The 15,416-nt window shown below is 34.3% G+C and overlaps 3 protein-coding genes across 3 annotated transcripts; 1 reads left to right on the top strand and 2 right to left on the bottom strand.

Annotated features, from left to right (window-relative positions):
• Positions 1-5,101: 5,101 nt before the first annotated feature.
• Positions 5,102-8,642, bottom strand: LOC120777793 (uncharacterized protein F23B12.7). Its single transcript, XM_040109324.1, has 6 exons — positions 8,265-8,642; positions 8,080-8,194; positions 7,666-8,019; positions 6,380-7,612; positions 5,465-6,310; positions 5,102-5,403 (listed from the first exon to the last, which is right to left on the bottom strand). The coding sequence occupies exons 1-6, from the start codon at positions 8,574-8,576 to the stop codon at positions 5,180-5,182; spliced, it is 3,084 nt and encodes a 1,027-aa protein (XP_039965258.1). The 5' UTR covers positions 8,577-8,642; the 3' UTR covers positions 5,102-5,179.
• A 503-nt stretch (positions 8,643-9,145) lies between these two features.
• LOC120778594 (protein big brother) lies at positions 9,146-10,437 on the top strand. Its single transcript, XM_040110465.1, has 2 exons — positions 9,146-9,395; positions 9,461-10,437. The coding sequence occupies exons 1-2, from the start codon at positions 9,331-9,333 to the stop codon at positions 10,035-10,037; spliced, it is 642 nt and encodes a 213-aa protein (XP_039966399.1). The 5' UTR covers positions 9,146-9,330; the 3' UTR covers positions 10,038-10,437.
• A 416-nt stretch (positions 10,438-10,853) lies between these two features.
• LOC120777105 (coatomer subunit alpha) lies at positions 10,854-15,123 on the bottom strand. The gene is made up of 3 exons (XM_040108241.1): positions 13,920-15,123; positions 12,747-13,852; positions 10,854-12,671 (listed from the first exon to the last, which is right to left on the bottom strand). The coding sequence occupies exons 1-3, from the start codon at positions 14,863-14,865 to the stop codon at positions 11,022-11,024; spliced, it is 3,702 nt and encodes a 1,233-aa protein (XP_039964175.1). The 5' UTR covers positions 14,866-15,123; the 3' UTR covers positions 10,854-11,021.
• Positions 15,124-15,416: the final 293 nt, after the last annotated feature.

The following is a 15,416-nucleotide window of genomic DNA, read 5'->3' as shown; positions in this document are numbered from 1 at the left end:
TTATTTTACTTTACTTTAAATTACTTGCAAGCGCGAAAAAAACTACAACGCATTACTTAATAATAAATTTTGTTTTGAAAAATTTTAATCTTGTGTTTATTTCATTTATTTTCATATTATGTGCTTAAGTTTGCCTGACTTTTGTCTTTAATAGTATGTATTTATAAATATTTCATATGATCTTTCGTTATTTCAACTCAATGCTTATTAGAAGGTGGATATATTTTCATAAAATTACAAAGCGCCTAAAAGATGGTAACAAAAAAGCGCGACTGCCTACGAGTGTTCTGCATATTCGTATATTACGAAAGGAGTGAAAATGTACTTATTTTGCTTTATGCAGCAAATTGAAAAAATATTTCGATAATCTAACCCTAAGTAACCATTAAGAGGTATATGCACTTGCAAGTCAGAAACAACGCGATATGTATTTTAAATTAGTTAAAATTCGTATTTCTTTTCCAAATAACTTTGCTTCAATCATTAGCTCACAAATATATCTAAGAAGGTGGTGTGAAAATTTCAAGTCGATCGGTTTCGCCGTTTCGGCGAAATTTTACTCATCGACATTGTAAGCATCTTTTCAAGAAAACCGCCTTTAAAGTTTAGGGAACTGATTACACTAAGTTAAAACAATAAAAAGTAGATACCAAGTCAAATGCGAAAGTTTTCCATACACGAACTTGATTCCGATCGTTCAGTTTGTATGGCAGCTATATGTTATAGTGGTCCGATATCGGCAGTTCCGACAAATGAGCAGCTTCTTGAAGAGAAAATGATGTTTGCAAAATTTCAAAACGACATCTTAAATACTGTGGGACTAGTTCGTATATATACAGACAGACAGACGGACATGGCTAAATCGACTCAGCTCAACATACTGATCATTTATATTTATACTTTATAGGGTCTCCGACGCTTCCATGTGGGTGTTACAAACTTCGTGACAAACTTAATATACCAGGGTATAAAAAATCTTAGAAATAGGCTATTTATTTTCTCCAAAATTATTTGCCGAATGGCTGTGAAATATTCTCAAATTCACACATTAGTTATACATATATTAAAGCGTGCTGATTTACAGGAAGCCAAAAAAAAAAACAAAAATTTTTACAAAAAATTTACCGAGAGTCAAATTGTCAGCTTCTGAGATATCCGAATGAAATTTAATACTTAGATGTGTTTTGATTTATTGAAATTCAGAGCTGGATAAAACCTCTCAAAAACAACCCTGCGCTTATTTCTGCTCTATGAAAATGTTTTGTGCAATGTGAATTAATTTTTCTAATTTTTAGAAGTACTGAAAAAATATTCGAATTCGACTAAATGTACATCAAAAAAAGTTAAATAATAAAATTATAAAAAAAAATTTTTTTGAGTTACCTTATTTTTAAAATGAACTACGATTTATTCACTTAATACAATAATAAAAAAAATTTTTGAGTGTAAAATTAAAAATTTATAAAAAATAACCTTATGTTACATTGTTGCCAAAATAGGATACACAGCCATTATAGGGAAAAATGTATATAAATACAAGCCTACAATTTTTCTTTGCATGAATAAAAGTAAACAGTGAATATACATATATCAGTAATATATTAAATTAAATAAATTAAAAATATATATTATATATTAAAAATAAGATATAGTATATGCATAATATATAAACAAATAGTAGCATAAAAATATAATTAAGTAAAATATGAATATTTATAAAACGAACAGTAATCAAAATCTGTGTAAATCTGAAAATATATATTTTTTTAAATATTAAAGAGTAAATACAGTAAGGCCGTAAAGTCCCCACAAATAACCTACAAATAAAATGAATTATTGATTACTGAATACTTGAATTTCCTTTAAGGTTTCCATTTTTATGCATGTATGAGGAGAAAAAGCCGACGTCGAAAGAACATTAGATATCAAAGAACCATTATGCATAGCTTAACTACCATTACGCAGTTTTTTAAGAATATATAAATGCATATCGGAGTTTAAAAATAATTAATAAAACATGTCTTAAGCAAAAAAATACAACTTTGTGAAACTTCAAAAATATGAATAAAAATATAAAAATAAATTTTTGTGTAAAAACAAAAAATATTTGTACAGATATGCATACATACATACATATGTACAATTATATTATGTATCTATGTATTTAAGTAAACAAAGGTAAAGCAAAACATTTAAAATTAATGATGCCTTTAAATAAAAGTTGCCTTATATCAGAGACAAAAATGGAAAATAATTAAAATAACAAAATAAACAGAAATAAAAATGCCACAGTGCAGCATTTGTGCAAACTTTTTTAATACTAATATCAAAAAGAAATGAAAAAATAATAAATAAAAATAAATTATATACGAAATAAAAAACATACGTTTATGAAATTTATCATTTAAAATATTTTTAAAATTATAAATTGGCTAAAATAATAATGCTTTATTTGTATAAACGGCCAGCGTTGCTAGTTTTTTGTTTCAAAATTTTTTCATTAAAAACTAAATTGGAAATACAATTTGAAAATGTTATTTTTTAATGCATTAATTGCAAACCTAAATTTGAATACCAAACATCTTGGATTAAAAACTGATATATATGTATATATATAATAATTTCAGTGCGTAAGTTTTCCCACTGTTCGGTAAGAACAGTATTCAAGATGATGGTTCTGTGCTGGCTCTGTATTAAAATGGTACTAAAACTTTTTTATTTTTCATTTTTAATTCAAAGCTTGGGATTATTTTTTCAATATTTTTAATTTTCTTTCTTGGAATTACAGTTTTTTTTTATTTTTCAATTATTATATTATAGATTTTTGGAATTACAAAATAAAAAAGACAGGCCTAGGCCTCTCAATGACGTACGAGTGAGGTTATATCTCAAGTTCCATGTTTCAAATTATATTTGCAAAAAATATTTTTAAACATTATTTTTACATTTTTTGCAAATTTTTCATTTCTAATCTTTCCAGAAACTATTAATATTATTCGTTAAAAAGAATTAAAACTTTACAAATAATAATAATAAAAATATATGTTAAGAAAAAACAAAATTTTAAAAATTTCCTCGTAAAATCCGGAACACGTTTTAATACATTTTTTAATGCTAATTTCCAAATTATTAAAAAAAAATAATACTAAAAAATTTTTAAATTTATTAAAAACTCCCGAAATTTCATTTTAATCCTGATTCCCAAAATATTAAAAATAATTTTAATTTATTTTGAAACTCTTAAAATACGTTTGAATATTTTTTTAATTCTGATTTCCAAAATATGAAAAAAAAAATTCATTAAAAAATCGGCGGCATGTCTTAATATCTTTTAAAATTCTAATTCCCAAGATTTAAAAAAAAATTCATTTTAAAACTCCCGAAGCATATTTTAATATTTTCTTTATTCTGATTCCCAATATATTAAAAAAAAATATAATAAAATTTAATTTAAAATATCCCGGAACTCATTTTAACATTTTGTTAAGCTGGTTCCCAAAATATTAAAAAAAAATTTAAATTCATTTGAGAACTCCCGAAACACATTTTAATAAATATTTTTAATTCTGATTCCCAACATATTAAAAAAAATTTAATTCATTTTAAAACTCCCGAAACCAGTTTTAAATTTTTTTTTTTAATTCTGATTCCCGAAATATTAAAAAAAAAACATTCATTCATTTTAAAAATCCCGAAGCCCACTTTAAAATTTTTTTATTCTGTTTCCCAAAATATTAAAACAGATCGGAAAATTTTTAATTCATTTAAAAAAATATTTTTTAAAATTTAATTTTTTTAAATAAATTTAACTATTTTTTTAACTCTGCTTCACATGTATTAATATGGTATGTTTGCTAGTAATTCACAACTAACAACTTGTAACGTAAGTTAAGATTTCATTCAATAACATACATATGTGTGAAAAAATTTCCTTTGCCTTAAAACTAAAAAAAATATAATAATAATTCTAATAAGTATGATTAAGCTCAAAACATACTACAAATATGGAGGGAAAACATGCAAGAAAAAAGGGCAATACAACTAGGTGCAAGTACATATGTATGTATAACTTTTATATAGTTTGAACAAATATTATGTGTTGTAAGAGAGATAGCCAAAGAGAGAGAAGAAATGATCGAATATGAAAGAGCTTGTACACGTATAGTTAGTTATTTATGTGTATGTATATATACATATATATCTATGTACTTTTAGTATATGTGGGTAAACAAAATATACTATATACTCATACTAAAATAAGCAACCATGACTATATTTCATGAAATCGGTTAAGATCCAATAGAGTTAAAAATAATATATATTTAGTATTAAATATAAAAGTAGTGCAAAGTATTGATAACAACTTTTTCTAGTAAGCAATTGAGTCGAATATAAATTAGTTATAAAAGTAAATTAGTTAAAATTAAGAAATATATATATATAAATTATATACAATAAAAGCAAATTGAAATTGTTATAAAATTGTATGTAAGTATGTATATTGCATGTAGAAAAAAATTATAAATAATATCAAATTAACACCGACAACAAAAATAACTGATTCGGAAACTTTTATTAATTCCAAAATGCAGAAGCGGGATTTTTTTTTGGGAAATAACGAACAATTTGTTTGGTGCAGTGTTCCCGCTGCCTTGGGCAATAATTCTTGCAAAATTCCGTGAAATTAAAATGTTTCCATACAAGGACTAGATTTGGACTGCTTATTTTGTATGGCAGCTACATATATGCTATAGCGATCCGATATCGGCGGTTCCGACAGCTTCTGATGAACAACTTCTTGAACAGAAAAGGTCAAGTGCAAAATTTCAGATCGATAAGATATCGGTATTAGTTCAGATATATACAGAGACATGGCTAAACTGAGTTAGCTCGTAACGCTGATCATTTTATCTCCAACATTTCTTTCTAAGTGTTAAAACTTCATGGTAAACATAATATACTCTGTTCAGGGCATAACAAATGAAAAACTGGGGTGAAGACGTGCATGTCCGACTATAATTTAGTTGCTATATTCTATATCGCTTACCTCTTTATGCGCTTCCCATTAAAATGTTTATCAGTGCTAAAAATGCGTTTTGAGTTTTGTTTTAATTTATGACTATTGTGTTTTATTGATTTCTTATAAAATTAACAACTTGAACTAAGTGTCTAATTTTATTTATTTTCTCTTTTTGTTAGTATTTTTTTTACTCACGCCACCTTTCTTCGAACGCTTTGTGTATGATTTCGAGTTGGAGTGTCGTTTCTCCTCCCATTTCAATTGTTTCGCCGATGATTTATCCTTATTGAAAATTGCTTGCGAAGTGCCTTGTCCTTTTGTCTTACCCGTCTCTTCTAACAGTTCAGCGAAATCATCGGCAGCCGCGAACAGTGAACTCATATCTGCAAACGAAAAGCGAGCCATTTAATAAAAAATTGCAAATACTTTTATTATTTTACTTACCATCACTGTGTTTAAGTTTCTTTGCGAAACTCTTCTCATTCAAAGCTAGTGTACGCTTTTGCGATTTTTTGCCCTTCGAAGCAGCAAAACCGCTATCATCATCATCGTCATCTTCTGTGCCACTCATATCCTCCGGCATGCTGTCAACTTCTTCTTCATCACTAAGATCAGCTGGCGCATCTTCATCGTTTAGTGATATTGAACCATCGTCATCATCTTCATCTTCGTCATAATTTTCATTAATTGAGCCGTCCTCATCGTCAGATACATCACTGCCACCGGCGAAATCAGTTTCTTCAATATCATCATCGCCCCAATCCGCATCAATGTCTTCTACAGCATCGTCATCGTCATCTTTGTTTGCACCCTTCTTCTTCTTCTTGCTTTTGTCCTGTGACTTCAATTCGCCACCTAATTCCTTTAAGAAGTCCAGCTCTTCTTCTTCAGCATCCTCAGCGTCTGCTGCCGCTTTGGCTTTCTTGCCAAAGTAACTGCCAAGATACTCCTCAAATTCATCATCGCCCACTTCGCCTTCCTTTAGTAGCTCATCATCATCCTCGTTCTCAACATCATCAGCCTTCTTTTTGGTTTTATTCGATGCTGCTTGTGTGCGTTTTTGTTCAAGGAAATTGAAAATATACATCTCGTCTTCAGTGCAGTTCGATTTTGTCAAACTTTTTATTGGTTTCCCACGCGTTCCGAACGCCACATAGCGCTTATGCGATATTACAGGTGCCTCATCCTTTTGGTTATCCAACTTTTTGGGGTTTTTGAAGGCAAAACGTTCCAGAAAATGTGGTAAACCGAAATCCCGAAGGGGATCGCCATAATAGTCAATTCTCTTTTCTGCAATTGAAAATCAAAGAAATTACTAACATTTTTCATATAAATTTTTGGTTTGAAGTGGACACTTACGATTCAGTATATTATCGGCGAATACTTGTATTGTGGGATGGTAATGTTCGCGCAACAGCAATAATTCATCACGTAATGCAAACTCTGCGCCGGCAAAAGCAGGCGCCCGGTGATATGGATCATATTTGTTGGGCGCCATATCACGTACTTTTTGCTCAGAAGCCGTTGAAGCCACTTTTGCGTGATGCCACGACGAAGTCGTCGAGGGATTTTTCTCAGCATCGTCGGTTTTAATTTTTTCTGCAGCTTCTTCTTCATCGCGGATATCCTCATACTTTTCCTCACCGTCGCTATCAAATTTGGACAATTCCGCATCAGTAGCGTGAACTTGAAGAGCTTTTGGCAAATCACTGGCAGATTTTCCGTCATTACCAAAATGACCTATGCCACCGGCCAACTCTTTACGGCTGCGCAGCAATTTATGTACTACAATTAGACAACCAGCAGCTGTGTTTGCTGGCATATAGAGCGCACATTGTAGCAAACGCTTGATAAACGCTTGTGCACGAGGCAAATTTGAGTCTATATGTATGGCACGATGAATGATATGCAGCAATTGTGCGGCGGTTTTAACACCAATATTCACTAATTCCAAGTCATTCATTTTCTTATAGAGTGCATTGTAGAAACGGTCTGATTTTTCGGTTTTCACAGTCAGCAATTGTAAAAGTAAACCCAGCGTCTGTACTGCAACGTGTATGTCTGCCAAATGCACCAGACGATAGATGGTATCTTGCATATCCTTGCTGAGTATTTCCGTAGAGCCTTCTCCGGGTTTTGCCTCTATGATGGCCTTTTGTAAGCATCGTAAAATTGCTTGCATGGTACGATTATTTACAGCGCCCTTCTTTACAAGTACTTTGAACAGCGCGAAGCACACGTTTACTAATTTCGAGCAAACTTCAGGCCGACCTGCCGGCGCAATACTGGCCAGAAAGCAAAGAGCAAAATGTTGAGCACGATCAGAAATGTTGTTACGGAAAAGCAGCTTCTCAGATTCGGCAACAATTACACCGCACATATTGGGATGTCGATGGGCAACTTCTGTAAGATGATGCAATGCTTTAGAGGCGATTTTAGCAGTGGGGTCACCCAGTTTGTTGATCAGCAATGTTAGTAACATTTGTTCTTTTTCTGGTGCGAAAGATAACAATTGCGATGCCGCTACAATGCCTGCATTTTTATTATGTTCTTGACCCGTTTGTAATGCCTGTTGCAGATTTTTTAGAAACTCTAAAAAAGTTGTTATTGTAATATTAACTCAATTTTATTTGGTATGTACTCACCAAAATAGTGCTCCTTTAACTCATTCTCGAAGTGCCAGTAAGCATATATACGCTGTTGTTTCTCTTTGCTTAATTCTGTATTTTTGCGCACCAATTTCCAGTCAGCACCACGCATTTGTAGTGATAACAGTTTACGATGCGGCGGCAGCAAAACTTTTTTCCACAAATCAACCAATATAGTGACCACTTCGTTTGATGACTTATTCGACATTTTGGTAAAACCAATTAAAATACCCAGAGCCTCCAAATTTCCTAACGGATTACTTGTGACTAATAAGGCACCGGCATTGGCTCGATCTTTGGCTGTGCCTTTACGTAGAGCAGTTTGCAACCAACGCGCATCTGAGGCATTATCTATTGAAGGGTGAAATATTTATATTATTCTCGGTACTTTAAAAGGATAATACTATTTACGTTTTAAAAATGTTGGCATTTCAGCATCGAAAGCGTTCTGGCATATGTTGTGTAATTCCAATTGTTCTTGATCTTTCATGTCCAGCACCTCCTCTGATGAAGGATAATCAGGAAACTACATAATAAATCAACAGTATATTCAAGTAAATATGTACGTAGTTTTACAGTACTTATTAAATACTTACCACATTGAACCACTTTTTATTTGTGTCCAACTCGTCTTTTTCATCTTTCTTTTTTTGACGCCGCTTTTCGCGTTTGGCAAAGTAATCATCCTCGTCTTCAACTGCTTCAAGCAATTCTTGTGCCCCTTCATCGTCAAATTTTACATCGAGTTCCGAATCACCTATTTTAAACTTTTTCGTTTTTTCCTTTTTTTCGGCATTTAGTTTTTTAACAGCGGTCTCATCCAAGACTTCTCCATCGTCGCCAAATACAATTTTTTTATTTTTTGGCTGCGTCGTGACACTAACTGCAGAGGCTGTGTTTGGCGCCATTTGTTAATTATTAATACAATTTTTTAAATAGAAACTTTTTAAAAAATTATTCACTATTTACGCGTATAATACAAAACATAAAATAATACACGTGCAATGAAGCTAAATGTCAAAATCAGGGACAGTGTGTTATTTACTCATTTCGATAGGGGGATCTTTTTTATATGCAATTATGAGAGGATTATTTTAGGTATTGCGTATTTATTTATGAATATTTATTATTATTTATAGACACAATATAATAAATGTGATCCAAAATATGATATTTAATTACAAACAAACGTATACATAAATTTCTAGTATCGATTTATTTTGAGTCATTTTATACCAATGTTTGTGACATGAGATTCGTAATTAGGAACTAATTGGGATATTAAAAATGTTTTCATCACTTTTGATGCGCATTTCGTATATTTATAAATAAATCGGAATTAAATTGTTATTAAAAATATTCGAACTCGATAGGTGGAGAAGCGAACGTCACAAAAGTATCAGTCTGTAGTAAGAAAAAATGCAACCCTACGAAACCGCAAAAATGTTAGTATAACAACAGAAAAGTCGAAAAACAACTATGTGCAGCTATATTTTTGGATTTAGATGTGTGTTCCTATAAATATTGAGTGCTGTTAATTTTACTGTATAAGAATTAAAGTTTAAATAATCCATCATTAAATATCGGTCCGTAAATTAAAAGCAGATAGCACAATAGTCGTATATAATCAAATATATAGAGAGTTAAATCACTTTATCGAAAATGAATGAAGCAGCATTGGCCAGCATGATTTACAACGACCCCATAGGCATCTATGAGCAGCCCAGGTAAATTGTTTGAAATTAAAAATTATATATATATATATAATTTGGCAGTAATGTTATCTTTAAAGGCCGCGTTTCATATTTAAAATGCCGCGTGTTGTGCCCGACCAAAAGGCAAAATTTGAAAGCGATGAACTATTCCGTCGCTTAAGCCGGGAGAGTGAAATCCGTTATACTGGGTATCGCGAACGGGCTCAAGAAGAACGCCAAATGCGTTTCCACAATGGTTGTCGTGAGGGTCATACTGAAATCTCATTTGTGGCATCGGGTACGAATCTACAACTGGTTTTTAACGCAACCCAAAACCCATATTTACATGATAAGGAATGCGATTTTGATAAAGAACATGGAAAGGTTTATATAAAATCGTACTTTATAATGAACGGCGTGTGTGTGCGTTTTCGTGGTTGGCTAGATTTGGAACGTTTGGATGGATCGGGCTGTCTGGAGTTCGATGAACGACGTGCAATGCACGAAGATCAAATATTGCGCGAACAAATCGAACGATATAATTTGAGGCTTCGCGAATTCGAGGATTCCAAACGAGCATATCGTGATAGCCGACCAGAAGTTGATATGGAAGCTGTACGCCGCGGTGTACCCTCAGGTGGTATTGGAGTTGGTGCCAGTATGTGGAGACGTTAACTTCGGGGAGAAAGAAAAGCGGGGTAAACTTTAGAATAGAATTACTCTGATACGGGGTAAAGGCTGATATAGAAGGGTCTTTCTGTTTAATTTTTTAATTCTTTCGCAAAATAAAAGAAAAAAGTGCATTGTGTAAGTGTAAAATTTATTATATACCGAAAAGTTACATATTTTAATTTGTAAAATCAAGGACCTCCTTTATCGGCCCCTAGTTGTATTCACGCCGAATTTTTATTCTACATATGCTAATTAGTTTATTATTTTAATTGTAAGCATAAATAATGGCGGTTTTCTCAAAATTAAGTATTATTTTGTGCAAAATATGTATTACGTCCAATACTAATAATTGTATTAATTTTATATCCATTAAATTTCCACCTGGTAAAAAGGTATTACTATACTCCATGTGTTTTCCTGACTAGTTGACGAATACACATCAGACTACATGTATATGAAACAGATAGTTATTAGATCGTCATTGCAAAGGTTTTCTAAGTCAATTTCCATCTGTCTATATATGTATACGCGACTAGTCCCTCAGTTTTTGCGATATCGATCTGGAATTTTGCGCACATCTTTATCAAATTTTAAACATAATTCGAAGGAACTCTTCTATCAACGAAGTCATAGTCCAAATTATTTTGCTAGAAAAACCCTATTCACATTCATTATTTATATAAATTTTCTCACGTGTGGTTAAACAAGTTTGCGGTTGAACAGTTAAAACAATGGCACGGTAAATTAGAGCTTACAATGAAAAATATTACATTTATTATTTTAAAAATCAAGTTATATTTTTAAATATACGTAATTTTATTGAACTTTTTTTTTGGTTAGGAATATAATATAATTGGCAAAACACATTTTCGTAATATAGATTTGTGTAAAATTATCAACTAAACTTATTGAATTGATTGCCAGCAATTGACATTCCGCTTAAAGCCACTATAGGCAATCTACTCACAAATAACTTTTTGCTAACATTTAACGAAATTGCAAATTCGATATGCGTAAGCCAATACTATCTTTGCCGATTTGACTCACTTCGCAGACCGTGCACAAGTTGCCCTTATATTGTGGATCGAAAGCAGCACTACAGAAGGGACATGTCACTTCTGGCTTGCCGCGATACAGCGGCTTATAGCTTATGCCACAAATATTGAATGGATTGAATTCTTCATATTGCAGTTGGTGTTCATCAACGGGATTGACTTCGCATGCTTGTAATATTTTGCGCACTTGTTGCGCCACTTCCGGGCGTGGTCCCAGCTCAAGCAATCGACGTGCAAATGATGCAGCGGTCTTATAGTTCTTGAGTTTGAAGAACATATTTAATGCTGTGCGCAACGTAAGAATCTGGTGGACAGGTTGTAGTTTGCAGTGTGTAAAGTAAGCCGCCATTTCGCAAAGTCGCTTCTGCTCCTCCAACGTAGATTTTGGCATACCTTTGCGTTCGGTCTCCATCTTTAAACCGAGTATGTATTCGGAACAGATTTTCAACAATTGCTGGGTTTCAGCAATATCTTGCTTTGTTTCCACCACCAACAGTGGGATGTGCAGTAATATGGAATGGAATTTCTCTATAGCTTCGGTAAATTTGCCGCCTGTAGTTAATTGGTAACCGGCCTGCAGACGCTGCACCAAATCATTTAATTTTACACCCAAAGCTGGTCGTTGATTCTTAGGATTGGTCTCGCCGCTGTTACGCAGTGGATATGCGGTTAATGACTGCAAATTAGGCATAGCTGTAAAACTGGTGCGTGCACATGTGTAATTCTGCAGAAAGAGGGTTTTGAATGGCTTGAAGTTAATAACACCTAATTGGTCGTTTAGTAAGCGGAATGCCGATTCAAATGAACCAGACTTAACGTGGTCCAATACAAGTGGTGAATGGTTAGCCCAATGTTGTGCGGCCGAAAGCCCTTTATTTGGTGCAGCATAGAAACCGTTGTCCAAAGCTGAGGCTTTAATTTTCGATGCAAGTTCTTCGGGTACCACCAAATCATCATCGCCAACATCCCAGCCGGCGCCCTCATCGCCTACACCTTCAGTGCCGGGTTCATCTAAAGCATCATGCATTTCATCATCACCATCGTCACCGAGACCCAAATCAGCGTCAGCGCCCCAGCCGTCACCTGCGCCAACATCATCCAAGACAGCGGCGTCAGCATTGGCATTAAGCGCTTGTCTAGCTGTGGCACTGGTACCAGCACGTGTTATCATTGCACCCTCAAAGAAGCCCTTTGAGACAGTCAACAATGGCCAGTTGCTTTCTACTTGCTGTATGGGTACCGGTGGCTGTAATAATGTTGCATTTGGGTTGACAACAGGCAACTCATTGCCTTCCTGTGTGATAACATTTTCCAACTGCTCAGCTTGTTCTTGTAAACCATGAGTTGCTGCCGTGAGGTAGGCCAATGACAGTTGTCCGCAATTTTTCAGTATGCTTACACGTTCCTTAACATCGCCTAGGAGCAAGGCACCCTGGTATTGAGCTGACACATCTTTGCGGATTTCTGCGATCTTATTCATTTTCTTGAGCTTTTCCAGATTACCCGTGATTAGATAGAGGAAGCTGAGCTTATCAAAGTTCTTTGTGCGTTGGTAGCACATTTCGACCACTTGATGATTTCCCTAAAATAATTGGATATAATAATTTTATTGTATACAGTATGTGTATGTATATAATTTATAAATTTGTATCCTTACCTGCAGCAATGCAGCTTGACCTAGACGATCCCAACAGTCTTTGTCGTCTAGTGCCTTGGCAGCTTCCAAAGCGATTTCAATATTACCACATTCTAAAGCCAGCCCAAAACGCGTTTTCTCATCTTTTACGAAATGTAGCGCAACTTCGGGATATCCCTTTTGCTGCAGATAGGCAATAATGCTCTGACCCACTAGTCGTGCATTGCGGACCATATGCAAAACTTCGTCGTATTTACGATTAATGAGCGCCAACTTGAATTTGTATTCCGTTGAATCGATGTGTAGTACACGTGTTCGGCACTCGCGATCCAGACAGAACACCTGATTGCCTTTAACACGTGTCAAATAAATAGGCAAGTCCAGGGTGCGAATGATACCATGATCGCCGTTGGTAATGGCGTATTTTATGTGATTGCTTGTAGTGTATATAAATACACCCGAATCATCCCAAGCGCCAGACTTGACGCGACAATTCTCCTGAATTGTGCACAAATATTGCAAACGACGGTCACAAATAGTCACAGAGTGCTTGCAGAGCAACGCGACCAATGACATGTCAGCGGACCACACAACATAACGACACTTAGCCAATTTAATGCAGCCCACGGATACTAAACGTTGTACTTCATAGAGCGTAACATATTCTGGGTCACGTATCAATAACATGCCTGTACCAGCATAAAATATCTCTTCACAGAAAGTTGGAATTTTTTTAGTAACTTCATTTTTGAAGTTCTTAATTACCAACTGTTGATTGCGATCGAGTACAGCGAAACGATTGCGCGCTACCCAGATAGCGGTGATGCCAGATGAACGTTTTGATTCGGTCTCATTCTGAGATTCAGAATCTTTGGGTATTTGATATAAATCGTAGGTGCTATTTTCAAGATTGTTGGTTCGTGTGCAAATGAGCACGGCATTCAATGCAGGATTATAAGACATGCTGTGTACTGGTGATTTAGCACCCCCACGTAATTGCATTACAACGGTGTCTTTAGTAGTTGTGAAATCAAGTTTGCGCAGGAAACGGTCCTTCACATAATAAAGTAAGTTACCATGAACGGCGTAGGCTGGACGTTCGCGTTCCAATTTGAATACCAACATGCCTAATAAGAAAAAAAAAATTATGTAAATGTGCGCATAATAATAAATTGCTATATTCAGTGTACCAACCGCCATCATGGCCAGCAGCAAACAGATTTAATGTGGGATGAGCTGTGAGTATCCAAAAGCGTTCACCGTCACGTCGGAAAGTATACAAGCATTGGCGCTTTGTCATATCCCATACTCGAATGCTACGATCTTCTCCGTTCGAAAGTATTACATCTTGCCTAGGATGGAATAATACACAGGAAACATTGTTGTAGTGACCTCGGCATGTATCGACTTCCCAAGCTTTATATTCGTTCATACGCCATAACTTGACAAGACGATCGTCAGCGCCTGAAACAATGAGTGGCAAAGTGGGATGAAAACTTGCCCAATTCACGCCCCGGTCGTGACCCTCAAGCACATGTTTGACAACAGCATCAGCTTGTCCAAAGAGATCGGTTGCACCAGGATGACCCTTCAAATGGTCTTCCAATCCACCGGGTCCAGGTGCAACATTTTTCTTACGTAGCCCGGAAATATCCCACACTCGTACAGTTTGATCCAAAGAAGCGGAGACTATTTGATCTTCTGTCGGATGGAACTGAGCACTCATAACATAATGATTATGTCCAGTAAGCACACAAATACAATTTCTGGATTGCCAGTTCCATATGCGAATCGTTTGATCATCTGATGAACTTAAAATCCATGGATATTCATGATGGAATGCAACTGTACGTACGTAGTCCAAATGAGCCAAAAGAGTGAAAATGCATCGACGTTGTTTGTAATTCCATACTTTAATTTTATAATCATCGCCTCCAGATACAAAGAGTGGCATTTGTTGATGAAAGGCGACACTTCGCACCGGTCCATCGTGCTCATCGAATTTCTCAAGCAGTGTGTGCATGCGGTAATCCCAAAGTTGAATTACACCAGTGTGTAAACTGGCAAGAATCCATGGTCGTTTTGGGTGGAAGGATAAACCTTTAACACGTGCTGACTTTGATTCAAAGTTGGTCAGCATTTTGGAATATATAAATCGTTCCGAACTTTTCGAAGCAGTGATGGTTAGGATTCACTACTCTTGTGTTACTTGCTGTCGTGTGTTTTTGATTTTATCGTAAATATAACTACTTAAAGTTCCAAAATATTGCTTTCATGTAGCAATTAAGTATAGTAACTTTTAGAGTCACAAGTGATTCCACTAAAATACTGAATACTTGGTAAAATTATAAAAATTATTGGAATATGTGCAAAATTCTATTTTTGCTGAAAAAGTGACACGTCAAGTTATCAATCGTCTACTACTCAACGTTTTACATCTATTACAATATTTCAAGAATCAGCTGTAAGAAAAAAAATAAAAAATTTTAGCGTACTCTTTTGGTTTTATTTAAGAAATAATATTTTATTTTTGAATATAAAATACTTTAAATTAACAAATACGGTGATGATTTCTACAATTGGTTATAAAATTAAATTAATACAATTTTGTCAAAAATTATAGTTAAAGAAAACCTATTCGAACTGATATTAATGTTTGAATTGGCAACTCTTACAAAATATTTTTGTTTT

The sequence above is a fragment of the Bactrocera tryoni genome, chromosome 5 (assembly GCF_016617805.1).
Source record: "Bactrocera tryoni isolate S06 chromosome 5, CSIRO_BtryS06_freeze2, whole genome shotgun sequence".
NCBI classification, from domain to species: domain Eukaryota; kingdom Metazoa; phylum Arthropoda; class Insecta; order Diptera; family Tephritidae; genus Bactrocera; species Bactrocera tryoni.
The sequence above is the reverse complement of the archived record's forward strand: the minus strand, read 5'-3'. Positions and strand labels throughout refer to the sequence as shown.